We start from the raw sequence: 26,441 nt of genomic DNA, 5'->3' as shown, positions 1-26,441 counted from the left end.
GAAACAACTCAGACTCTTTCCTAGAACAGTGTTCTTCGAAGTGACAGCTGCAGACTCCATTGTGCTCTTCCCAGCCGTTCTAGACGTACCTAATTAGTTTGTTTTTCCCACCTTTTACGAAGGTGTGGAGTTTGGGAAACCGAAATACACTAAATCCAGACTGACTAGAGTTGTTGCAGCCTGCTGCAACACAATGCCGTACCATACTCGAATAGCAACAATGGATAGGGTGCCTCCAATGACGTCGATGTGCTCTCCCATTCTGGAAATGGAAAACGGAAGTAACTTTCAACTGCTCTCATTCCTCCCGGTACATTCGCAAAAATATCTAATTTTATTTTTTCTAAAGTACACATATGTAGATCTTTTAATTTAGCTCAAAAAATAATTTTCGATTTTTGTACTGCAGTAGGCCTAACTAGGTATACCAACACTAGCGTTGATTTGATTGTAAAATTGCCTGTTCAAAGCCTGTCGTTACATTAATTAACTAGATTCACTTGCTGCACACTGATGGCGTTCCCTAGTTAGCACTTGCCACCACATGCAATTTTATTGTCGCCCATGATCAAATCTTTGTCTTTCTTGTCATTTCAATTCAAAGGAATCTGTATTTACTACCATATGCTGCATGTAACCAGGTCATGACAAGCCTACGTCATGAATTCCTGATGCCAGCCTACTAAACTTTTCCCGCGTACTGTATTCGATTGGATCTTTCTGGAAAGACGACTGAAACAGAAAGCCAATAAGCAAGGCAACTATAATAACAACAAGTCAATGCAACAGGAATTGCTGTTGCTTCAGTTGCACAAGCACTCATGAGTGAAAGCGTTGCAGAATATTAATCACCTCAAATACAGCCCTCCTGACCCACTCTTCGGCACTCATCTCTAACTGCTTTTCTTAGTTACTAGAAGTTCTAGCACGACTTCTCTGAACTGCAGTATAAAATAAGCACTGACATCCCATTTCATTTACAGTTTCGCGCGTTTTTATCAGGACTTCAAATCACGTGATGATACATGTATTTCCAAATTGGTTGCCATGGCAGCCAATCAAACTACCCTCAGCGTGCTTTACAGGCCAGAAAGCGGAAGATGAAAAGGTTTCCATGCTTTCAGATATTTCCGGGAAAGTCTCAATAGAATTCCCATAGTAATTGAGTACTCTTAATTAACTTTAATTAATTACTCTTAATTAACTTTAATTAATTAATCTGCTGTTAGAGGTTACTGCAATCATATACTAATTAAATTAAATGCATTGCTGTGCAGTCAGAGTGACAAGGTTACACTGAAAGATTCCAGATCCATTAACAAAGTCACATGTCAAAATTATGTTGTCTGTAGTTTCATAAATTCAAATTGGCCAAATGAGCAAACTTTCCAAAAATAAGCTGCACAGAAACCGACGAATGTTAGACAAATGTGCTATATACATAATATAGTGATTCCAATTTCTCTGTTCAATGACATTTGAAGGCACACTACAGGCAGCTGTGCAAGTAGTTTGTAAAGATCATCACTTCATCAGGTTGACAAACGGAAAATTGCTTGTTGATCACGTGACTTTCCACAGAACCATTAGCAAATGCTAACACCTGACAGATAACTGCACGTTAGACAGTTTGCAGATGCACGACCATTTAAAATGTAAACGCAGATTTTAACTATTGCTGCATCTCTCGATAAATTAGGTTATTGTATTAGAGAGCTGCATCTCACAATACATTGAATTATTGTATTGGTGGGATGCATCTCACAATACACTAGACTATTGTATTGGAGGGATGCGTCTCACAATACACTAGACTATTGTATTGGAGGAATGCATCCCACAATACATTAGACTATTGTATTGGAGGGATGCATCTCACAGTACACTAGACTATTGTATTGGAGGGATGTATCTCACAATACACTAGACTATTGTATTGGAGGGATGCATCTCACAATACACTAGACTATTGTATTGGAGGGATGCATCTCACAATACACTAGACTATTGTATTGGAGGGATGCATCTCACAATAACTAGACTACTGTATTAGAGAGATGCATCTCACAGTACACTAGACTAATGTATTGGAGGGATGCACAATCAATCTATCGACTGACCATTTCATCTTGTCTGCCCGGCAATCCAGTTCCCAACGATGCATGATCATTAGACAAACCAAATGCAACCAATCTAAACCATAACGTTTGCCAATGCTCTAAGTCACCAACCACAATCATTTTACCCTCCCTGGCTTGACTTGTGACTAGCAACAGGAGCAAAATCACTTTGCTTTAAATCCCTAGAAATAAATAGAATCACAAAATTTAAATAAAATGGAAGTTGAAACGACAAATGGAAATTAGAGTGTTTGCTTGATGGATATGATCAGTTTACCAGATGTGTAGAGTTGAGTCGTTGGTCAGAACGTAGAAAACATGAGGTCTACTTCGTGACCAGCAAAGAGACTGGATTTCGGAACCGTAGGAAAATGTGTGCCATGTTAATATTGGTAGCTCTAAAAGATAAATAAAGTAGAAACAACATCAATGTGCTGCTCAACAGATGAACAAACAAACAACACACACACACACACACACACACACACACACACACACACACACACACAGCGACAAACAACAAAGACAGACACACAAACAAACAAACAGGCAAATGATGAACAAACAAATGACACACACAAGCAAACCGACAAACAACAAAGACAGACACACAAACAAACAAACAAACAAACAAACAGGCAGACAGACAGACAACAGACAAACAGGCAAACAGACAGACAAACAGATAGACAGACATACAGAAAGACAGACATACAGACAACAACAAACAGACAGACAGACAGAGAAGACAGACAGACAGATAGACAGACAACAACAAACAGACAGACAGATACACTTAGTGACAAGCTACACCAGTAAACTGATGAAGAGAAACACCTCTTTGTGTACTGTGAAGTCGTAAAGACCCGTCTCTGCATCCCACCTACAACAACTCAAACATAAACACGAGAGTCTCAAAGGCACAATACTTAAACTGACCAATAAGAATTGACTAGAGAATGGTGACAGATCAATAGCAGTCACATCCACAATGTCATCTACAAAAGACAAAAATGGTTAGACAGTTTAACTTTTTCAGCACGTCTTACCATTTAACCAGTTTTCAATTGCCTCATGTGTTTGAGTGCTATTTCCTGCCTCTTGTACTTGTCTAATGGCATAGCCATCAGTTAGCAGTTGTTCAGTCCTTGTTTGGCCATCCTGTCTGTTTGTCTGTCTGTCTGTCCATCCGTCCGTCCATCTGTCTGTTTGTTGTCTGTCTGCCTGTTAGTTGTTGTCTGTCTGTCTGTCTCAGTCTGTAGTCTGTCAGTCCACGTACTAGACTAGTTGCTTATCCATTATAATTCTCTATTTGTTTAATTACTTTAAATCTATTTCTTCATTACTCACCTCCGATAGTCCTAAAGGCACGAGGTACAGCCTTGCCACCATACCTTACACCATGGAGAACACAACCCTGAGCATGAATAATCACAATAAACTACAACTAACGGAAACATATGCACAAACACAGACACACAGACACACAGACACAGACACACACAGACACAGACACACACAGACACACACACAGACAAACACACAGACACACACACACACACACACAGACACACACACAGACAGACACACACACACACACAGTGACACACACACACACACACACACACACACACACACACACACACACACACACACACACACACACACACACACACACACACTATACCAAGTTAGTGGCCACATAGAAATGGTTAGGATCATCAGGAGAAAACTGAACATGAAAAGTTCTTATTGATGTAACAGGATAAGAAAAAAGCCTAAAATAATAAAAACAATAATTACTTAAACAGTGATTGGAGGTTTGGACAAAACTTTTGCCGTGGTGGAGGCTGTAAAGATATGGATGTGCTCTTCACTAGTTTCACTCGTCCACCAGGAATAAGACCTGCAACAAAAAAGGGCCATTCAACTGTTTGTATTCTCCTCTCTTCTCGTGTGTGTGTGTGTGTGTGTGTGTGTGTGTGTGTGTGTGTGCATGTGTGCATGCGTGCATGTGTGAGGGTGTGAGTGCATGTGTGTGTGTGTGTGTGCACGCGTGTGTGTGTGTGTGTGTGAACATGTGAGTGCCGTGTGTGTTGTGTGTGAACATGTGAGTGAGTGTGTGTGTGTGTGTGTGTGTGTGTGTGTGTGTGTGTGTGTGTGTGTGTGTGTGTTGTCTGTTTGTCTGTCTGTCTGTCTATCTGTATGTATGCTTGTTTGTCCAACTGTATGCCTGTTTGTTACTCATACTTACAACGACATACCCAAGTCAGATTCTGATCCAGCAGGATCTGGTTTGGTCATTTCAACAACAACCTAACGCAACACAATCTCACACATAACTAACAAATTCTCAGCAATCATCCTCATTTACACACCCAAATATTCAACTGTCCACACTCATCGAGACTTGCCACCTGGAAAGACAGACCAGCTGCATCATCTACACAACAGAACAACAGAGTAACAGTGATGTAGAATGAGATCACGTGACTTGAAATGTTGCACCGTGTTTTAGATGGAATGCGTGATGTCTGTTAAGATTATGATAAGGAGAAGTTATAGAGCAAACAGAACAGATGGGACTGTGATGATTGTCGGGAGAGGAAATACCAGCTAGACAAGAAGTAAACATGAACAATACTAGAACTGATCAATAAAGGTGTGTGTGTGTCTGTGCGTGTGTGTGTGTGTGTGTGTGTGTGTGTGTGTGTGTGTGTGTGTGTGTGTGTGTGTGTGTGTGTGTGTGTGTGTGTGTGTGTACATCCATACCTGTACTGTAGGTCGGAGATCTAACAATCCACTCCCTATCTCCCAGTTGGTACGTCCTGTGCATAACAATAGACTCGCGAAGATCCCACACAACAACCGACCCATCCTCCTATAGCAACACAAACAATCAACATCAACATCACAATACAAGTAACTCAATTCACACTAAAGCAATTTGGCTAAAGGACAACGAAGAACAAACACAAATCTGAGACATAACACAGATGCAACTCACACCTACCAACAGAACTACAACCACAACTATTAACATGCCCACCCACCTACTCACCCACCCATTCACCCACCCACTCACCCACCCACTCACCCACCCATTCACCCACCCACTCACCCACCCACTCACCCACCCACTCACCCACCCACTCACCCACCCATTCACCCACCCACTCACCCACCTACCAACTTACCAGCTCACCTACCTACCAACTTACCAGCTCACCCACCTACCAACTCATCCTACCACATCAACTACCAACCTAGCTGTCACCATCCTCTCTTCACCACCCACCCATTCATTTGCCATTCACCTAACTGTCTGGCTGTTCACTACGTTGAAGCTCACCGTTCCTCCAAACGCCAGTGATGCTTTATTAGGACTGAAGCAAGAGCAAGTTGTCAACGACTGACATGTCAACACTCTAAAAGTGACAAACCAATAATTGTGTGTTTGTGTGTGTGTGTGTGTGTGTGTGTGTGTGTGTGTGTGTGTGTGTGTGTGTGTGTGTGTGTGTGTGTGTGTGTATGTGTGTGTGTGTGTGTGTGTGTGTGTGTGCATGTGTGTGTGTGTGTGTGTGTGTGTGTGTGTGTGTGTGTGTGTGTATGTATTGCACACATTGATATCTATCTTCCTACATACTTGTCTGGCATTGATGGTTCATTGAGGTTCCACACACAAACGACTCCATTACCAGAAAACAAATCATTACTCTACAAACAATAATACTACAAGCATAAAGTCTAGATACATTAATTAATCAACAATTTTATGTACTCTGTCATTGCTTGGAGCTGCAGAGTAGGTAGTCAGTATGAGGTTGGTTTGAGCAGGACTAAAACTGATAGACTTCACGTGCCTCCCTACAAAGATCAGTATATGGATTACTTTAGACAGACAGACAAACAAACAGACAAAACAGACAGACAGACAGACAGACAGACAGACAGACAGACAGAATCAAGTTTATTGTCAACAATCTTCACTACTACAACAATTACTGTTAAAACAAAATGTTCTACCTATAGTCAAAGACAAACAGACAGACAGACAGACAGACAGACAGACAGACAGACAGACAGACAGATAGACAGACGGATGGATGGACGGACAGACAGATGGACAAACAGACAGACAGACAGACAGACAAACAGACAGACAAAATACACTAAAAGAGTAAAGAGTCAGCCAAATTTATAAGCAAATGCACACATACAAGTATACACGATGATAAACAAACCAGCAAATACTGAAGCTGTGGTGGCAAGATGGGTAAAGCCTGAGCTAAAGGAATAAGCACTTTTGCTCTGCAAAGTTTGTGCCCTTGACACTTCAGCTATGTTTTCTTCCAACAGCACACTGCAAACCTAGAAAACATCATAGTGTGAAAAAATAATGCCAAAAGTGTGCGTGTGTGTGTGTGTGTGTGTGTATGTGTGTGTGTGTGTGTGTGTGTGTGTGTGTGTGTGTGTGTGTGTGTCCATCTACTTGTGCAGCTTGTTGCAAGAACTTGGACAATCTGATTGAGTCTTCAGTTAAAGGACTATAATGACTTGCTGCTGTTAAAGCTTCAAACTCCATTTCTGTGTCAGTCACCCCTAAAACAACAATGTACATACAAGTATTTGGTCTCCTAGCAACTGTTAGAATTAATTAAAGTTAAAGTTACCTCCACAGCCTCGTAGATCTTCTGGTGGATGTTGTGTCCATTTGTCAACTTCCTCTATCTCCTCAGTCTGAACATCTTGTTCCATATTATCTTCGTTTGTCTGCACATATGCCTACACAACAAACCACAAAAATGTGGGAAATTATGTGTAAAGACAACATCCCTCCAATATAATGGTCTAGTGTACGTATTGTGAGATGCATCCCTCCAATACAATAGTCTAGTGTATTGTGAGATGCATCCCTCCAATACAATAGTCTAGTGTAGTGTGAGATGCATCCCTCCTATACATTTTATTGCCTAGACTTTCAAGTTTTCTTTTGTTAACTCACCAACCTGTGCTGTGTTTGCTCGACCATATGACTTCATGTACACTTCATATTCTGACTGTGGAGCAAGGTCTAACAAGTCAACGGCAATGAAGTCCAACTCAATAAGATTCAAAAGCTCCTACAATACAATAAATAAAATATAACAAAATTTTAAAATTGAAAATTACAAGTAACTTAAAAGTATACTTAATTAAACAAATCTTATCAACACAATGGTCTGAGAGATACATCCTTCCAATACAATAGTCTAGTGTATTATGAGATGCATTCCTCCAATACAATAGTCTACTGTCCATCAAGCCTTCAAAATGTTCATCGCTCAGTTTATCGTTCAAGCCGTCTTACCATGCCCGTGACCCTGCCGTTTCTGTTTCTGGTTCTTCAATTCCATTTCTTGGTGAGGACACCTTCAAGTTTTTGGGAATGCCAGTAAATGGGAAGTTGAGCACTGTGTCTTTCAAGGAATCACTAAAGGCTAAAGTTCGTCAACTAATGGAAAAAGTTGATTCTTGTCTGCTTAGCTGTTGCCGAAAACTCAAGCTTTACAGTCAAGGAGTGTTTCCTAGGCTCGCTTGGTCACTGTCTTTAGTACCACTGGCTCCCAGTTGGGTTAGAACAGACGTGGACAGCATAGTGACTTACTTCTTGAAGAAATGGACGAAACTACCCAGATCCGCATGCACTGTTCGTTTATATTTGGAAAAGTCCAAAGGTGGTCTTGGCCTTCCTTGTCTTTCGCACTGCTCCTCAAAATTTCAGGCATCTAAATCTGCTCGTTTTTTGACCTCATCTGATAACACAATCCGGTACCTGGCAACAAAAGCTGCTGTGAATGGGTTTCACCCTGAGAGATTTTCTTCAGTTAGAGAAGGACTTGTTTCTTTATCAGACTCACCTGGACTGTCAGGCTCGTCGCTTGGTGAAAAGACCAAAAACAGACTTGACAAGTACTTTCAGCAGCATCTTCTGGAGACACTGCAGAGCCGCAAAGTGCAAGGAGCGACAAGCCGGATTGACAATTCTGCGCCAGATTTATGGTCAAAAGTTGTTTACAGTTTAACATCAGAACATTTCTCTTTCATTCTAAATGCTGTCTCGGAGTCATTACCAACGAATGCCAATCTTCTGCTGTGGAAGAAGAGAACAAATGATGGATGTCCACTCTGCCATAAACGACAGACTCTTCTACACGTTCTAAATAATTGTTCTGTTCTCCTTAAGAGAGGCTGTTATAATACCCGGCACGACGCTGTTCTCAAGATAATCTACGACACCATCTCTCAGAATACGTCCACCAGTAATTACAACGTTTTCGCTGATCTTGCCTGCAGCACTGTTCCATTTCCAACAGACATCGTTGTGACCGCCAAAAGACCTGACGTCATTCTATGGAACGACGTGGTACAGAGAATTTACCTAGTAGAACTTACTGTCTGTCATGAGTCCAACTTCGATGCAGCTGACGAAAGAAAAACTGCAAGATATTACGACCTAGTGCAGTCTCTGTCAGAAAAGAGATATCTCGTAAGGCAATTTAACCTTCTCGTTGGATCGAGAGGTTTTATTCATAATGCCAATTTGAATTCTTTGTGCACGGAACTACGTATACCAGCTAGGACAAAGGAGAACATGTGTCTTCAGATTATCAAGACTGTCATGGAAGAGTCATTTAAAATCTGGATCAAGAGGAACAGTTCATAGCCTTGTTACTGTGTTTAATTAATGGTTAACTTAGTCTTCTCTTTTACTTTAGTCTTGCTGTGCTAGCCAACTTCGTTGTAGCTAGTCTAGAGCTCTTAGCTGCTGTCCCATATGTCGCCACGGGATTGTTAACCGTGTTGGACAGGGGTTGCTAGCTGCTCCCCATTTGTTTATTTATTTCAATAAATGGGTTTGACCGTGTATTGTGAGATGCATCCCTCCAATACAACAGTCTAGTGTATTGTGAGATGCATCCCTCCAATACAACAGTCTAGTGTATTGTGAGATGCATCCCTCCAATACAATAGTCTAGTGTATTGTGAGATGCATACCTCCAATACAATAGTCTAGTGTATTATGAGATGCATCCCTCCAATACAATAGTCTAGTGTATTGTGAGATGCATCCCTCCAATACAATAGTCTAGTGTATTGTGAGATGCATCCCTCCAATACAACAATTGCACTAAAAATTGCTCAATTGTCAACATATGGTGTTCTGTGTATTCCCACCTCTCCTCGTTTCTTTGTCTTCCTTGCTACTTGTTGACTCACTTCCTGCTTAGCTGCCGACACGAAATTAAAGATCATCCTGCCATGTGTTTTCACACTAGGCACAGGACTGTCCGGTGATGCTACAAACAGACGTAACACTCACAAATCAATACACTCAACAACCACAAGTCTATACACTAATCAAGTATATATGACATCCGACCCATTGCAGCAATGACTCTCCTTGATATCAAACATTTTACTATATTACTTATGTGAGTGTCAGCAAGACTACTGCTGTGTGTATGTCAATGTACCAGCATGTATATATGCATTGCATGTATCTATGTATCCATGTATCTATGTATCTATGTATCTATGTATCCATGTATCTATGTATCCATGTATCCATGTATCTATGTATCCATGTATCTATGTATCCATGTATCTAATATATGTATCCATGTATCTATGTATCCATGTATCTATGTATCCATGTATCCATGTATTCATGTATCTATGTATCCATGTATCTATGTATCCATGTATCCATGTATTCATGTATCTATGTATCCATGTATGTATCTATGTATGTATGTATGTATGTATGTATCCATGTACGTATGTATAACCTTGCTTGCATTACATAAACATCTACAATGCATGCTGACATACAAATTCTGCTTTTTTCTTGAAAGAAACACTAATAGAATACATCAAACAAAACTCTCGATTACGTGGGACGCATACCTCTTGATTGGTCGGTTGTTCCTGTCTGTAATGCAAACTCCACTGTTGATAAGTTTTTATAAAACATTGAAGTTGTTTTACTGATTGTGTTGCTGACAGTTGGCGTGAATGTGATCCGGAGCGAATGTGTTTGTTCTCGTTGTTGATGGCTTGCATGACTTCTTTGAGGTCGACTCCTTCGTCGTCGGATTCACTTGCCGTTTCAGCTTCTTCTTCAAAATCTTCGTCATACGTCTACAAGACATAAATTGACAAACAAAGAAACAGACAGACAGACAGACAGACAGACAGCCCGAGAAGACGGGGCAGCAGCGGTAAGAAGGAAAGAGAGGAAAGTCAAGAAATACCAGTCGAAGGTCCTGTCGGGTGGATTATGCCTCAACTTCATGCCTCTAGTTATGGAACACTTCGGTCGTTGGGGGAGACAAGCACAATCATTCCTGTCTCAATTATCTCAACTAAGTAAAAACATCGACTTTGGTAACAGTGACCAAGATTTCAAGTGCTACTGGAGAAGAAGATTCGCTGTAGCTCTCCAAATGTGCAACGCAAAGGTTCTCATCCAGAAGATGAACCGCTCACGAAGCAAAGAAAATGACATTAGTGACATATATAGTGTCCAATTGCATGCAACCTAAGTTGATAATTTTTTAGAGACCCGTGTGAGTCTAATTGATATATAACAGACTTTCGTATCTATAGCTTGTAATAGTTCATATGTATGAAATATAAAGATTTGACAGACAGACAGACAGACAGACAGACAGACAGACAGACAGACAGACAGACAGACAGACAGACAGACAGAAGGCTTAGCGCCTGCTACAAAGGACACCATCAAAAATTAGAAAGCAAACATCCTTTCAGGTCAAAGAATGTCGCCTCCCCTACTGCCCCAAGCAAAGATTCAATCAGTCTGTCCAAGTCCTTGTGGTTTGATGCAATAAAGAGATGGTTGGCAATTTGAACACTTCAAGGCTCTTGTTGAAAACATATCCACAGCTGACTACCTATTCTCTGCTTGTTCAGTTATAGCAAAAGGAGCTTTGCCTTTTGTCGCAGTGAAACTGCTTTCATCTTCAAGATTGATCACCCTTCCTAAAGCAAACAGAGATGTCAGACCCATTGCCATTGGGGAATGCCTCCAACAATTAAAAGCTCAAGCAATGTGCATGCAAATGAAAACAGAATTTGAAAATTTCATTTCTCCCATACAGCATAGTGTGTCAACTCCAAATGGCACTGAGCTGATTATTCACCATATTGATCTCATCTTACAACGAAACCCAGAATGGATAGCAATAAAACTGACATAAAAGATGGGTTCAATTCTGTTAGCAAACATCATTTAATTCAGACTTTGTCAGCGTCTTTTCCTGAGCTATCAAGTCATGTTTTCCAGAAGTATGGGTCTTCAAGCTTCCTGATTTTCATGCAAGGCACATCGTCAGTATTCATTTCATCAGAGGAAGGGGTCCACCAAAGAGATCCCTTGAGCCCTGCTCTTTTCGCTACTGCAATTCACCCAGTTTTGAAGGAATTACAAAAGCACCATCCTAGGATTCATCTCCTTGCTTATTTGGATGACGAATTCCTATTGGGTTCATCAGAAGATGTTTTGTCTGCATTTCATGATTTCAAGAATAGCTTCTCTGCTCTGTTGCTTGATGTTGCCGATCACAAATGTAAGATCTTCTGTCCGTCTGCCACTGCTGCTGCTCAAATTCCTGTCAAGTTTGCAGGTTGTAACTTCCTAAGAACACCAGTTGGAACATCGTCTTATGTCACTTCTGTTTGTTGTGACACGGCTAAGTCTGGATCCAACTTGTGTAACCAGCTCTTGAAATTGAATGATGCCCAGACTGCCAACCTATTGCTACGTAAGTGTCATGTCCCAAGACTGAATAATTTAGCAAGAACTGTTCGTCCTGACCTTCTGGTCCCAGCCATAATTATTAATGATTCACAAACATGGTCAACCTTTTGTTGTCTTATAGGCTATGATTCACTGCCTGACAACACCTGGCAGCAAATTTCTCTTCCAATCAATACGAGAGAATTTGGCTTGACATCTTTAGCACCTGTTTCTCGTCCTGCATTTGTGGCGTTTTGGGCTCATGCAGCTGTCGAACTGCCCTTTCATTTCAATCTATATTACCATCCATCAATAGTTTCGTCAAATCATCAGATGGTCCAATTGGTAGGGTTTTGTCTGAATGTCTCCCAGATGACGTGTCTTTCAGCAATTGTTTGTCAAGTGTTGGTAAGTTGCAGTTTCAGCTTTCCAAATGCCAAGCTTGAGTCAATTCAGAGAATCTTTTGTCCAGTGCTGCTCCAGCATGTGATGCTGCACGACTGAGATCTGTCCAGAGCAAAGGTGCAGGTGCCTGGTTGTCTGCCTTACCAACCGATCAAGAGTTCGCACTCTCTACTTATGATTTTCATTTGGCGACTCTTCTTCGTCTGGGGATGCCATGCCTCTGTCTGATTGGTCTGGATCATGTAACTGTGGCGCTTAGCTGGACAACAGTGGTTATCACCTGCTGACCTGCAAAACAGGCAAAGGGCCAGTTTGGTCCCATGACACCATTGCCGCTACTTGGGGAGATTGCCTTTGAGACGTACATGCACACTTCAAGCGAGAACCAAGACATCTTCATTCTAGCTCTGATTGTAGACCCAATCTTGTAATGTTTGACTCAGCTTCAGGGGCTAATGTCGAATTAGATATTGCACTAGCTCACCCTTGGAGCTCAGATACCTTCCCCAAGTCAGCTGAGATTGATGGAGCAGCAGCCAAGCAGTGAGAAAAGAAAGCACTCCAGATACAAGAAAGAGAGACTTCCTGGTGGCACGTCTGTTTCCCTGATTCCTTTGGTCTTGGAGCACTACGGAAGATGGGGCGAAGAGGCATGGAAGTTCCTTCAAAAGTTGGCAGAGCAGTCGTATGTATTGACAGACAAACAGACAGACAGACAGGCAGGCAGGCAGGCAGACAGACAGATAGACAGACAAACAGACAGACAGACAGACAGACAGACAGACAGACAGACAGACAGACAGATAGACACAGAGACAGACAAACAGACAGACAGGTAAACAGACAAACAAAAACAAATAAAAATAGATAACCAAAGAACTAGACAACTGAATAGATACTCAACAGCTGAACAAATGCAGATTGGAAAAAACAAACACAAATGAAAACACTAATGCTTTCAATACCTCAAAGTCGTCGTTGCCATATTCATCTTCTTCCAGCTCACTGACCGTCTTGTCATCTGCAGATGTCAGTGTGGAAGGCATCGGCATCTTGGTATCCAAACGTGCAATGTCAGGATCAGAATCAGTATCACCTACCATCTACAATATCAGCAACAGCAAGCAATCACTTTGTAATAGTGATTGCATGTAAAATGCTGTGAGCATTACCTCATCCAACAATCTTTGCCTTTGCTCCATTTTTCTGTCGTGCTAAAGTAATAATAGAAATTAGCTTGCCTGCCTTACATTCCAGCTTGTCTGTTCATCTGTCAATCAAATATGCACTCAAGTGTGTGTGTGTGTGTGTGTGTGTGTGTGTGTGTGTGTGTGTGTGTGTGTGTGCATGTGTGTGTGTGTGTGTGTGTGTGTGTGTGTGTGTGTGTGTGTGTGTGTGTGTGTGTGTGTGTCCATTTGTCTGTGTGTGTGTATGTGTGTGTGTGTGTGTGTGTGTGTGTGTGTGTGTGTGTGTGTGTGTGTGTGTGTGTGTGTGTGTGTGTGTGTGTATAACTACTTCTGTTTATTGTCCTCCTTCATTCTAACATCCCAATAAAAGTATTAATCAAGTCTACCTCTGCCATTGCTAAAGCAGCCATCATTTGTTGCTGACGTTCTTTAACTTTTTTGTCTCTGTCTTTACCACTGCTGCTTTCCAATCCACTAAAACACACAAAAAACGTTAGTTGTATTCATCAATGTGAGTACGTGTGGATATACTTACAATTGTTTTTTTCTGGACTACTGAGTGTTGGGTCTGTTTGTGTGTCTGTAAGTCTGTCTGTCTGTCTGTCTGTCTGTCTGTCTGTCTGTCTGTACATTCAAGGTCAAGTCCAGTAGTTAATGACTTTGTTGTTTGCAAGGACTGATTTGTATTTAAATAAACCTAGCATGTGTACCAGTAGAATCTGTATGAGAATAAATTGTCTGTCTGTCTAATACATATATTTTCAACATTGAAATCTACATACAACACAACTAACCAAGACTACTGTCTGTCTGTCTGTCTGTCTGTCTGTCAATACATATATTTTTCATATTTGAATTAGGATGCAATAGCAAATGGCTAACTACGTTTGTCCTATGACAATAAAAGCAAGAGAAAACAACTAACAACTACATATAATATATATTTAACTACTAATTGGTTAAAGGGGATCATGTGAATCAGATTCAATCAATTAGAAAGACTTTGAATCAGATTCAATCAATCTGTCTGTCTGTCTGTCTGTCTGTCTGTCTGTCTGTCTACCATGGAATATTAACAGTTGCCTTACGGATCTGGTGACAGCAAGCCCAGCCGATTAGCGTCAGGAGTCTAAACATAAAACAGAAATCCATGGTGCGATGCATAGAGAGAGATAGTAAACACATTCTGCAACATAAGATAGTTATACCTGCAGCAATGATTTCCTCTCTAGTCTTGGGCTTCCCTGTTGCTTCAATCGTTTTTCTTTGTCTTGGGCATGTCTTGAGTGTTTTGATTTGTTGCTTCTCTTTTCTTTAGTTGCAGATTTCTCTATGTCTTCTGTGGTGGATAGTTTACTGATTTGTTCTGCATTTGGTTCAGATGCTTGAAGTGTGTGCTCTGTGTCATGTGCTGCTGTTGCTGTAGAACTAATAAACACAAGAAACACAAGTCATTGCATTAATTAAATACAAATAGATTAATTACCAGTCTAATGTATTGTGAGATGCATCCCTCCAATACAATAGTCTAGTGTATTGTGAGATGCATCCCTCCAATACAATAATCTACTGTATTGTGAGATGCATCCCTCCAATACAATAGTCTAATATATTGTGAGATGCATCCCTCCAATACTATAGTCTAAGATAATTCTCCAGTTACCTTGCTGTCTGTTTCTCCTTCTTGCTCTGTGTGCTATTCTTATCTTTTCTTTTTTCCTTACCGTCCACATCTCTGCTCTTTCCTGCTCTCTCATTTCTCATGCTGGTAGCTTCTCCATCTCTTTGTCTTGCCCTTTTATCAGTCATTTCTCTGCCTTCCGTTCCTTTATTTTCTTCTTTCTTTTGTTCCTTCCTTGTTTCTTCTTTTGTCTCTCTATCTTTTGATCTTCCTCTCACTGTTTGCTCTTCATTCATTGATTTACGAAGTGACTCTCTAGTTGATCTTGCTCCGTCGTCTTTCTGCTTTGTGCTTCTTCCAGCTGTTTCTCTGTCTTCACTTCTCTTCCTTCCATCTCTTTTCTCTCTTCTTATCACATCATCCTTTCTGTCTGTTGATTTTCCTTGTGCTGTCTTCTCTTCACTTGAAGATTTCTCAGCTTTTCTAGATGTCGATGTTACTGACCCTCGACTCTTCCTTTCTCTTTCATTCTGTCTCTCTCTAGAATCGTGAGAAGTTGTTGTTGTTGTTGCTGCTTGGTCTTGTCGTTGAGATTTTGATCTGTCTCTACGATCTACACTCGAGTCTCTTCTACTGCCCTAGATGACACACCTCAACAGTGTAATCATACACACTAACAAATCTTCAATGTTTAGTCATAACAATTAAATTTAATAATTTTAATTTATTAATTTTTTAATAATTAATTAAAAACAATTACTTGCTCCATTTGCCCAGCAAGCTGCCATACATAAAACCATTTGTCTTACCTGCGTGTACTTAGACAGCTCATCTGGACGCCAAGTGTCCTCCTTGCTTTTCTCTCTACTGGCGCTTCCCTTTGACTTCTGACGTCAGAAAATAGATCATCAACAATTTGGCATCAAACGAACGTTTGTTCGACTCACTCTATCTGATGGCATACTATTCGACACAACCTATGACTCTCGTCAATCACAATGAAAGAGGAAATTGTTTGTGTTGGATGGTGCCCAAGGAGAGCAACCAGTTACCCGGATAATCTAATTTTGATATCCCGTATAACTGTATTAACATCCCGTATAAAATCCTAACATTATAGTTAATTAATTATAATACATTTGTGGGCGTCGTGAGTAGCTATTATCAGAGCTAATGAAACGCGCAAGACGGTCAGAAAAGAAGAGAGAGGACAAGGTATTGCATGACGCTGCAAACGAGAGCAGAAAGTCAGTGGGCGTTGGCAAGGGGCTAGAGAAGAGGAATGCAACCAAATGGGCAGTAGTGATATGTCTCATACTGTTGACTGCATATTTACTATACTACAGCGTCACTTCTATTGGAAAAAGCCCAAAGAAGCCGCCACAGCGTGTTAGCGACGAATTAGAGACAAAAAGTAATGTGAATGGTAAAGAGAAGAAACATATGACGTCATCAAGAGATGAGGAAACGAGAGATGATTGTGATAAGTTGATTGCACGTGCAGGAGAGCTGATGCAGCACGGTGTGGCTGGTTATGATGCTGCTCTTGACATGCTGGCTCGGTGTGCACTACAGAACGAGTCGCATGCGGCTGCAAGATGGAACATGGCTGTTATTCTTATAAAAGCAGGAAGGAACGATGAAGCGATTTATCACATGCAAGCAGCCGTGGAGATCGAGCCTCACAACGTGGAGTATCTCCAAGGCACCGGATTAATGACGATCAATAGTGAGATGGATGATGTGGGCGTGGTCATGTTGGAAAGATACTGCGAACTAACACTCGGTGTCGACAGTTTTTACGACTTTTTGCAACAAATTGCAGGATCTGCGAGTGAAGACTTGCAGTTTCTAGTTGCGGAAGGCAAACAGCTTCTCAACGTTCTCGATAAACTTTTGATGTCGTATTTGAAGCAAAGAATGTTGAGGAAATCTGATTATTTATATCAAGTTCTAGTTAATATCTACTCAGAGGACAGCAGTTTGCATGCTTCGTATGCATTGTTTGCTTTTGGCATTGGGAAGATTGCAACCGGTATTCACCACTTACGACGTGAAATAGAACTCAAGTTTGTGGAGCAAAAGATGGGAAACGAAGATGATGCGTTTGCAGTCATTGAAGCACATGCATTGCGGTTGCTAACGACAGGCTTTGATGCTCACATCGTGAATATCGGTCGTAACATTCTCATTTCAACACACACAGAAATGGTCGATTTGCTGGCAGAAAACTGTGGCAACGACGTCGTGGAGATGATTGGAAATTCGACATTGAACGTTTCTTTGTCTCAATTGAGAGACGTCTTTGTGACGTGTTTATTGACACAAAGCGTGTTGGATGCATTGCTGAGTGTGAATGGTGCTCTTTTCTCTGAAAATGTGTTTGGTTGGAAAGGCCTCCTTCATGCTGCTCTACTAGGTGACACTCGTGTGTTTGACCTTTTCCTTGGTGCTAGAGCTGACGTGCAAGGTCGCACGTTTCTTGGTCTCACCGTAATGCACGTTGCTGCAATGAGAGCACATCACCAGCTTGTGCAGCACATTATATCGGCCGGTTTGAATGCCGATACACTCGACTACTACAACCGATCGGCTCTCGACGTGGCATGCATGCATCGCTGGTCGATACTCGAGTTTTCAAAAGCAACAGGAAAGGAACCAAACTGCTCATTGACACCAGCATATGATTCTAAACCCGGTCGATATCCTGATGGTTCATATTTGGCTGCCGGTTTTGAATTACCAACGTCTCTGACGTCTGAAAGGTGCGATTTTGATGTACGAGCGAGCATGACACCTGAAGAGTTTTTGCGTGATTATCTAACGATTCAGCGACCCGTTTTGATCCGCAATGCAACCGGCAACTGGACTGGATTGAGACACAAGTGGCAACGTCACAATTTGGATGCCAAATATGGAAAGCTGACCTTCAAGCGCGTCATCGTACCTTATGCTCAAGCATTTTCTCTCACTGCAAACATCACAACTTTACATGATTTTTTATCTGAAATTTCGTCACTTTATTTGTCTCATCGGCAGCTTCCGGATGTCGGCGTGTCATCATTGCCTCCTTATATTTTTGATTCGTTGAGCAGCGAGTCTCCTCTGATGTCCGACTTTTCTATTCCTTCGTTTCTCGATCGTGACATTACACACATAACAACACAGACGGTGCAATTCTACATCGGCCCTCCTCTATCTGGTGCTCCCGTTCACTTCCATCGTTCGGCATGGAATGCATTGGTGTATGGCAAGAAGCGATGGTTCGTGTATCCTCCAACGAAATCGTTCTATTCGAAGCAGCACATCTGGTCGTGGTATAACGAGGTGTATATGGGTAGACGAGATGCTCTGGAGTGTGTACAGAGTGGTGGGGATGTCGTGTTTATACCCGACTTGTGGGCACACGGGGTAGTGAATTTGATGGAGAGTGTGGGGTTTGCGTCAGAGTTTATATTCGGATCGTCGGAGTTTTCACTGTAAATGAGAATGAATGGTCAATAGAGCAGCTGGTCTGCACGTGATGAGAAGACGAATGTGTGATAGAGTTTTATGTCAAGACAAACTGCATGCGCATAATAAGATTTCCACATGCTAGACATGTTGCATATTAAGATACTAAAAATAGATTGTTTGATCTTAAATCACGTGATGTTGCATTCTTTACGTTATGCGCATGCTTCACGTTCCCTTTTACTTTCATTCACTTTCCTTGTTTGCTGTCAATGTGCGACGTTTTTCTCGTCTGTAAGTGTCGTGACGTTTCCCGCTCATCTGTAGCGACGCGTCGCCCTATAGATTTGCTGCGTGCTCATTGGGTTGAACTGGAGGATCGTGTATGGGCAGATCACATCACTGGCAAGTTGTTTGAGAGAGAAATGATATCAATGAGGGATAAAGAGGAAATAGAGAGGAAAGCCCATCGCAGCAGAAGGGAAGAAGCTGTTTTACTGTTGGAGATGATGATGACAAGCAGCTGGTGCCCATGCGTAGAGTTTGCTGTCATTCTTAGTGAGACTGAACGTTTGAAGGATCTTGGAGAGAAACTGTTGAGAGATGCAGGTGGGTTTGAGGTGTGTCACGTGACGTGTGGGTGTGGTGGTTGATATTGGTGTGAGTTTGTGTTTGATTTAGGAGATGCTGGTGTGAGGGATGGACGAGACAGAGGAACAATAGCTGTAGAGAACAGACGATTGAAAAGTGAGAATGAGAGTTTGAAGAAGAAAGAGAGAGGAGAGAGAGTGTTGAGAGTTGGTCTGGAGATGGAAAAGGTGAGTGAAATGTGACAATAGAGAAAGAGGAGAGAGTGAGTCGTATGTGTTTGTTTAGAGATCTGATGTCACTCAATACAAGTGGAAACAATTCAAAATGAATGATGGAATTACACGGTTGTACTCACTTTATTTGAATCGTGTTGCAACTTTACAACAGAAAGTCATTGCTGCTGAGTACCATAGTACTGAGTTATCAATCATTGACATTCATTCATCTGATGTCAAGTGTTCTACTGTAGACAATAGACAAAATGCATGTGGTGATAGAGTTGAGAGTCTTTTTAATGCAGGAGATGAATGTTTTGGTACATTCTACAATGACAGAGATCAGCAGAGCATGGGAATATACAGAGCAGAGAAGGAGGAATGGGAACATGTGACTGACATTCCATCACATGATAAGTTTTGTTGGGATGGTATTACAGCTGATAGAGATCATGTGTATATAGTGGGTGGTGAGGATGGTGAGGATGTTATACATGACACAATATTGGTATATGACATCAACACAGGCACACAGTGTGACAGTAAGAAGATGAACAGCAAGAGGTATGACTGTTCATGTACAATCATAGATAACATGTTGTATGTGGGAGGAGGAAGGGATGTAGGGCGACATTTGAATAGTATCAGTGCATCTCACTCAATGACTACAGCAGTCACCACAGAGTAGCAGCTACACCTACATACTGCTGTTCACTAACAACACTGTGTGACAGACTGGTGATGTTAGGTGGGAGAGTTGGTGATGTTGGAATAGTCCTACCAGAACATGGTTTCAGTGTTGCGTCCATCTCTCAACTCGTGGCTGCCACTACCAGCAATGAATGAAGGAAGGTGCTGGCATGGAACATGCACAGTTGGTGATGACACTCTTGTGGTTGTGGGAGGAGCAAGAATTGACTATTTGAATGACTTTTCATCTCTTGCTAATTCTGAACTATTGAGATTTGAGTGAAAACATTTTTATGCAGTAGGAATGTGTTGTTTGTATTTTCTGTCTGTAGTAATTACTAGTTGTTGTCTTTTGTTGCTCAGCAGTTGTGCGTTGTTAAATATTGATATCAAACGATTTGTTTTGCAATTTTTAATTAATTGCCAACAAGTTGCATGCTGTAATGTGAAGACAATAAGAAAGTGTTGCAGACTATCATTGTGTGCATATGTATGTACATGCATACATGTACTGCATGGAGCAACGAATTTACCACACAAACGTGAAACAATGATTGGAATGTATGCTACTCACGTGACTTCACCTATAAAATTCAATCTTTGCACTAACTCTGATGGTGACGACCGTCCACTACGAGTTGTTGCATAAGACCCTCATTTCAAGCAAAATACACAAACCGACTGCAACACAAGCTCCAGCACACGGCCTGCCATACCCAGACACCATTTTCTTGCGCACATTCTCACAACATTGAGCAAGTTCTATACAAAGTGATACTTGCCACACAATAAACATGACGGGGTGTAAACAGTTCCACCAGGTGCATACACTAAATAGCAGTTCTGGTCGAAAACAGGCACGAGCCTCAAAACCCTAGCCCGACCGACATGGAACCAAGCAAAACGTGGGACACAGGACAAATGCTTTACTTAATTTCACAAATGACGGAAAATGCGACCTAAAGTAGTAGAAAACGAGCAGTACAAGAGTGCCCGTAGACAAGATGTCACTTAATTTCCCCTCTGATATGGATGAGTTCGATCAACTGAGCTGACAGCCTACAAGCACACCTGCAGGTTCCCAACAGTATATTCGAAGTTCACTTCTAGCATTGCACTTGATTTCAAACGGACGTCGACGTACGGAAGACATTGCTCGTGTTCGTTAGTGAATAGCTCAAATACGATGTGTCCATTTCCATTGAATCATTCCTGTGATGGAAGAGATGAGTTAGGTTATCGAAGGTTGATGGTTTGTAAACTGATGGACATACAGGCACACAGAGAGAGACAAACAGACAGACAGACAGACAAACAAACAGACAGACAGACAGACAAACAGGCAAACAAACAAACATACAGACAGACAGACAAACACACAGACAGACAGACAGACAGACAGACAGACATGCAATACAAGCAAACATACAAACACACAAAACAAACAAACATACAGACAAATAAACAAACAAACAGACAAACAACAAACAGACAAACAAACAAACAAACATACAGACAAACAGACAAACAGACAAACAAACATAGAGACAGACAGACAAACAGACAGACAAACATACAACAGACAAACAAACAAACATAGAAATAGGCAGACAAACAGACAGACAAACATACAGACAGACAGACAAACATACAGACAGACAAACATACAAATTAACACACACACACACACACACACACACACACACACACACAACAGACAGACAGACAGACAGACAGACAGACAGAGAGACACACACACAACTAGCCTCGAAGTTCCAGAACGGTCTCCCAAAAAATGAGAGACGATCTGGATCAACTTCTGATCAAACCGAGTTTGAAAGTGATCTGAGTCAGCCAATCACTCGTCGAGAGTTCTGTAATGATATGCACGGCTTCTGGCATATATGTATATATATATATATATATATATATATATATATATATATATATATATATATATATATATATATATATATCTTTTGTGAACAATACTGGTATCAGTAGATCGGTTTGTAATTTGGATCAGCAACTGTCTCTAGAGCTATGGTTATACAATGCTAAGATGGGATTATGTAGAATAGCTTTAGATGGTAGAGTTGATCCCAGTTGGGATCTGTAAGAAGTATAAATATATACATGTAATATATATATATATATATATATATATATATATATATATATATATATATATATATATATATATATATATATATATTATGTATATAGATCTAAGGCGCATCAAAACATTTCACAATTTTTCATTTCGAATTACTAGTGGACTACTACATAATTAATTAATTAATACAAATTAACGGTTCCTACAACTATACAGGTTCCTACAACCTGCTCTTGACGTCTAGTCTAAAACAGTTATATGCCTGCATGTTCTTGAATTCAATTATAATCCTAGTACGATAATGATCATATAATCCTATACTAGCCAGAGAATGACGTCACTTCCGTGAAGACACACCCGCGCATCTCATTCAGGCCGCTAAAGTCTCGTTTCGGGCCGTCGGAGGCGGTCGAGGCGAAATCCGACGGGACCGTTCGTCTTGGACTCGCGATCTCGACCGTCCCACCGCGTTTCGCGACGATTCGAGACCGGTGTCATGTCCATCGGCGCGTTACAGACAGACAGACGGAAGTGGGCGTTCCCGAGCGTTCGTGTATTTTAGTATAGGAATGTTTGTTCTCAACTCACGTGTGATGTTACATTCTTGACGTCATGTCGTTTCCTACAGCAGGGTGTTCAATCAGTGTGCGACATTTCTCTCGCCTGTATGGCGTTGAGCAAGTGTGTTGATGTTTCCCGCTCATCTGTAGCGACGCGTCGCCCTCTAGATTTGCTGCGTGCTCATTGGGTTGAACTGGAGGATCGTGTATGGGCAGATCACATCACTGGCAAGTTGTTTGAGAGAAAAATGATATCAAAGAGGGATAAAGAGAAAATAGAGAAGAAAGCGCGTCGCAGTAGAAGGAAGGGAGCTGTTTTACTGTTGGATATGATGATGACAAGCAGCTGGTGCGCATGCGTGGAGTTTGCTGTCATTCTTAGTGAGACTGAACTTTCAAAGGATCTTGGAGAGAAACTGTTGAGAGATACAGGTGGGTGTTGAGGTGTGTCACGTGACGTGTGGGTGTGGTGGTTGATATTGGTGTGAGTTTGTGTTTGATTTAGGAGATGCTGGTGTGAGGGATGGAGGAGACAGAGGAACAATAGTTGTAGAGAACAGACGATTGAAAAGTGAGAATGAGAGTTTGAAGAAGAAAGTGAAGAGATCAGAGAAGAAAGAGAGAGGAGAGAGAGTGTTGAGAGTTGGGCTGGAGATGGAAAAGGTGAGTGAAATGTGACAATAGAGAAAGAGGAGAGAGTGAGTCTTATGTGTTTGTTTAGAGATCTGATGTCACTCAATACAAGTGGAAACAATTCGAAATGAAAGATGGAGTGACACGGTTTCCCTCAATTTCTATAAATCGTGTTGCAACTTTACAACAGAAAGTCATTGCTGCTGATTGGTCTAGTACTGAGTTATCAATCATTGACATTCATTCATCTGATGTCAAGTGTTCTACTGTAGACAATAGACAAAATGCATGTGGTGATAGAGTTGAGAGTCTTTTTAATGCAGGAGATGAATGTTTTGGTACATTCTACAATGGCAGACGTCAGCAGAGCATGCGAATATACAGAGCAGAGAAGGAGGAATGGGAACATGTGACTGACATTCCATCACATGATAAGTTACATTACTATGGTATTACAGCTGATAGAGATCATGTGTACATAGTGGGTGGTGAGGATGATGATGGTGTTGTACATGACACAATATTGGTATATGACATCAACGCAGGCACACAGTGTGACTGTAAGAAGATGAGCAGCAAGAAGCGTGACTGTTCATGTACAATCATAGATAACATGTTGTATGTGGGAGGAGGAAGGGATGAAGGGCGACGTTTGAATAGTATTGAGTGCATCTCACTCAATGACTACAGCAGTCACCACAGAGTAGCAGCTACACCTACATACTCCTGTTCACTAACAACACTGTGTGACAGACTGGTGATGTTAGGTGGGACGGTTGGTGATGCTAGGAATAGTCCTACCAGTAACATGGTTTCAGTGTTGAGTCCATCTCTCAACTCGTGGTTTCCACTAACAGCAATGAATGAAGGAAGGTACAGACATGGAACATGCACAGTTGGTGATGACACTCTTGTGGTGGTGGGAGGAGTAAGAATTGATTTGAATGTCATTCCACTTCTTGCTAATTTTGAACTATTGAGATTTGAGTGAAAACATTTTTATGCAGTAGGAATGTGTTTGTTTGTATTCATATCAAACAATTTGTTTGAAATTTTTAAATTAATTGCCAACAAGTTGCATGCTGTAATGTGAAGACAATAGAAAGTGTTGCAGACTATCATTGTGTGCATATGTATGTACATGCATACATGTACTGCATGGAGCAACGAATTTACCACACAAACGTGAAACAATGATTGGAATGTATGCTACTCACGTGACTTCACCTATAAAATTCAATCTTTGCACTAACTCTGATGGTGACGACCGTCCACTACGAGTTGTTGCATAAGACCCTCATTTCAAGCAAAATACTCAAACCGACTGCAACACAAGCTCCAGCACACGGCCTGCCATACCCAGACACCATTTTCTTGCGCACATTCTCACAACATTGAGCAAGTTCTATACAACGTGATACTTGCCACACAATAAACATGACGGGGTATGAACAGTTCCACTAGGTGCATACACTAAATAGCAGTTCTGGTCGAAAACAGGCACGAGCCTCAAAACCCTAGCCCGACCGACATGGAACCAAGCAAAAACGTGGGACACAGGACAAATGCTTTACTTAATTTCACAAATGACGGAAAATGCGACCTAAAGTAGTAGAAAACGAGCAGTACAAGAGTGCCCCGTAGACAAGATGTCACTTAATTTCCCCTCTGATATGGATGAGTTCGATCAACTGAGCTGACAGCCTACAAGCACACCTGCAGGTCCCCAACAGTATATTCGAAGTTCACTTCTGGCATTGCACTCGATTTCAAACGGACGTCGACGTACGGAAGACATTGCTCGTGTTCGTTAGTGAATAGCTCAAATACAATTTGTCCATTTTCACTGAATCGTTCCTGTGATGGAAGAGATGAGTTAGGTTATCGAAGGTTGATGGTTTGTAAACTGATGGACAAACAGGCACACAGGCAGATAAGCAAACAAACAGAGAGACATAGACAGAAAAACAAACAAACATACAAATACACAAATTAACAGAGACAAATAGACAGACAGACAAACAAACACATAGACAGACAGACAGAGAGACAGATAAAACAAACAAACACCAAACAGACAAACAGACAGACAAACATACAGACAAACAAACAGATAAACAGACAAGACAGACAGACAAACATACAGACAAACAAACAGATAAACAGACAAGACAGACAGACAAACAAACAAACAAACAGACAGACAGACAGACAATACAAACAAATATACAGACAGACAAAATGACAAAAACATACAGACGGACAAACAAACAAACAGACGGACAAACAGACATACAAAGAGATGTATAAACAGACAACCAAACAGACAGACAAACAAATAAACAAAGAGACAGACAGACAAATAGACAAACAAATAGACAAACAAACAGACAAACAAACATAACAAACAAACAAACACACAAACAAACAAACAGACAGACAGACAGACAGACAGGCAAACAAACACACAAATTAAACACACACAAACAGACAGACAAACAGACAGACAGACAAACAGACAGACAGAAAGACAAACAAAGGGACAGACAAACAAACAGACAGACAAACAAACAAACAGACAGACAGAGAGACAAACAGACAGACAAACAGACAGACAGACAACTTACTGGGTGGCATGTATCCTCCAAAATCGTTTCTTTCATGTAACTTGAACAATGTGATTGTCGATAGTAGAACACTAGTTTACTAGCACTGTCCGTCAGATCAATTGCCTGTGGGCAGTGGAGGGTAAAGTTTTGTCGTGCACACCCATTGCTGCACGTTTGCAGGAAAGATCTAAGCTGTCTCCGGTCTGCTTCAAATTTGAACTAAAACACAAACTGTTTAGTATCTGCTAATATTGATATTAATGACTCCCCTGTTTACCTCTCTATCTCCACCATTTATCCTCATTCCACTGCTGATTTGGCCAACGTTCTGCACATAAATTGTTCAAAATATTCAAAATCAGCAACATTTTCGTAATAACGATGCATACGTTTGATGGAGCCACGTTTGCCGTTTTCGCACCAAAGTTACATTGTA

The 26,441-nt window shown here is 41.2% G+C and overlaps 5 protein-coding genes and 1 long non-coding RNA gene across 7 annotated transcripts in view; 3 read left to right on the top strand and 3 right to left on the bottom strand.

Annotated features, from left to right (window-relative positions):
• Nucleotides 1-1,324: 1,324 nt before the first annotated feature.
• Nucleotides 1,325-16,190, bottom strand: LOC134194718 (cytoplasmic dynein 2 intermediate chain 1-like). 2 transcript variants are annotated; one of them, XM_062663664.1, is made up of 31 exons: nt 16,086-16,190; nt 15,948-16,025; nt 15,181-15,776; nt 14,726-14,945; nt 14,606-14,646; nt 13,904-13,991; nt 13,503-13,544; nt 13,296-13,433; nt 10,152-10,304; nt 10,071-10,095; nt 9,339-9,460; nt 7,130-7,243; nt 6,794-6,905; nt 6,613-6,722; nt 6,365-6,491; nt 5,902-5,987; nt 5,767-5,837; nt 5,473-5,548; nt 4,893-5,001; nt 4,629-4,736; nt 4,499-4,563; nt 4,385-4,436; nt 3,954-4,026; nt 3,808-3,898; nt 3,471-3,537; nt 3,060-3,118; nt 2,958-3,003; nt 2,398-2,518; nt 2,246-2,302; nt 2,121-2,193; nt 1,325-1,603 (listed from the first exon to the last, which is right to left on the bottom strand). In XM_062663664.1, the coding sequence occupies exons 1-31, from the start codon at nt 16,098-16,100 to the stop codon at nt 1,490-1,492; spliced, it is 3,249 nt and encodes a 1,082-aa protein (XP_062519648.1). In that variant the 5' UTR covers nt 16,101-16,190; the 3' UTR covers nt 1,325-1,489. The 2 variants fall into 2 exon arrangements, with proteins under 2 accessions (XP_062519648.1, XP_062519649.1); XM_062663665.1 differs by having other exon boundaries at nt 3,960-4,026.
• Nucleotides 16,191-16,311: 121 nt separating this feature from the next.
• Nucleotides 16,312-18,747, top strand: LOC134194666 (uncharacterized). Its single transcript, XM_062663608.1, has one exon. The coding sequence runs from the start codon at nt 16,312-16,314 to the stop codon at nt 18,619-18,621; it is 2,310 nt and encodes a 769-aa protein (XP_062519592.1). The 3' UTR covers nt 18,622-18,747.
• Nucleotides 18,748-18,850: 103 nt separating this feature from the next.
• On the top strand, nt 18,851-20,496 carry LOC134194811 (uncharacterized). Its single transcript, XM_062663779.1, has 3 exons — nt 18,851-19,200; nt 19,273-19,409; nt 19,468-20,496. The coding sequence occupies exons 1-3, from the start codon at nt 18,864-18,866 to the stop codon at nt 20,083-20,085; spliced, it is 1,092 nt and encodes a 363-aa protein (XP_062519763.1). The 5' UTR covers nt 18,851-18,863; the 3' UTR covers nt 20,086-20,496.
• A 498-nt stretch (nt 20,497-20,994) lies between these two features.
• Nucleotides 20,995-22,908, bottom strand: LOC134194812 (uncharacterized). The gene is made up of 2 exons (XR_009972251.1): nt 22,792-22,908; nt 20,995-21,299 (listed from the first exon to the last, which is right to left on the bottom strand). It is a non-coding gene; the product is annotated as an uncharacterized LOC134194812 (long non-coding RNA).
• LOC134194810 (uncharacterized) lies at nt 22,813-24,514 on the top strand. Its single transcript, XM_062663778.1, has 3 exons — nt 22,813-23,195; nt 23,269-23,426; nt 23,485-24,514. Exons 1-3 carry the CDS (start codon nt 22,871-22,873, stop codon nt 24,385-24,387), a joined length of 1,386 nt encoding a protein of 461 aa, XP_062519762.1. The 5' UTR covers nt 22,813-22,870; the 3' UTR covers nt 24,388-24,514.
• Nucleotides 24,515-24,733: 219 nt separating this feature from the next.
• LOC134194809 (collagen alpha-1(I) chain-like) overlaps nt 24,734-26,441 on the bottom strand; it is a 17,416-nt gene continuing 15,708 nt past the window's right edge. The window contains exons 43-46 of the mRNA XM_062663777.1: nt 26,395-26,441; nt 26,283-26,333; nt 26,024-26,224; nt 24,734-25,253 (exon numbers count right to left, since the gene is read on the bottom strand). The exon at nt 26,395-26,441 is cut by the window's right edge and continues 51 nt beyond it. Coding sequence (XP_062519761.1) covers nt 25,101-25,253; nt 26,024-26,224; nt 26,283-26,333; nt 26,395-26,441 — 452 coding nt within the window. The 3' untranslated portion in view covers nt 24,734-25,100. The remainder of the gene's footprint in view (nt 25,254-26,023; nt 26,225-26,282; nt 26,334-26,394) is intronic.

Source organism: Corticium candelabrum, chromosome 19 (genome assembly GCF_963422355.1).
Source record: "Corticium candelabrum chromosome 19, ooCorCand1.1, whole genome shotgun sequence".
Lineage (NCBI taxonomy): Eukaryota > Metazoa > Porifera > Homoscleromorpha > Homosclerophorida > Plakinidae > Corticium > Corticium candelabrum.
The sequence above is the reverse complement of the archived record's forward strand: the minus strand, read 5'-3'. Positions and strand labels throughout refer to the sequence as shown.

Bases quoted from the DNA above. Each gene is read 5' to 3' on its own strand.
- LOC134194718 (XM_062663664.1), bottom strand. The intron at 6,906-7,129 runs GTTGGTGAGTTA...TTTGTTGTGTAG, and splicing joins GTCGAGCAAACACAGCACAG to GCATATGTGCAGACAAACGA. The intron at 2,194-2,245 runs GTAAAATGATTG...GTTATGGTTTAG, and splicing joins CACAAGTCAAGCCAGGGAGG to ATTGGTTGCATTTGGTTTGT.
- LOC134194666 (XM_062663608.1), top strand. From the start codon at position 16,312: ATGAAACGCGCAAGACGGTCAGAAAAGAAGAGAGAGGACAAGGTATTG.
- LOC134194811 (XM_062663779.1), top strand. From the start codon at position 18,864: ATGTGCGACGTTTTTCTCGTCTGTAAGTGTCGTGACGTTTCCCGCTCA. The intron at 19,201-19,272 runs GTGGGTTTGAGG...TGTTTGATTTAG, and splicing joins GAAACTGTTGAGAGATGCAG to GAGATGCTGGTGTGAGGGAT. The intron at 19,410-19,467 runs GTGAGTGAAATG...GTGTTTGTTTAG, and splicing joins TTGGTCTGGAGATGGAAAAG to AGATCTGATGTCACTCAATA.
- LOC134194810 (XM_062663778.1), top strand. From the start codon at position 22,871: ATGGCGTTGAGCAAGTGTGTTGATGTTTCCCGCTCATCTGTAGCGACG. The intron at 23,196-23,268 runs GTGGGTGTTGAG...TGTTTGATTTAG, and splicing joins GAAACTGTTGAGAGATACAG to GAGATGCTGGTGTGAGGGAT. The intron at 23,427-23,484 runs GTGAGTGAAATG...GTGTTTGTTTAG, and splicing joins TTGGGCTGGAGATGGAAAAG to AGATCTGATGTCACTCAATA.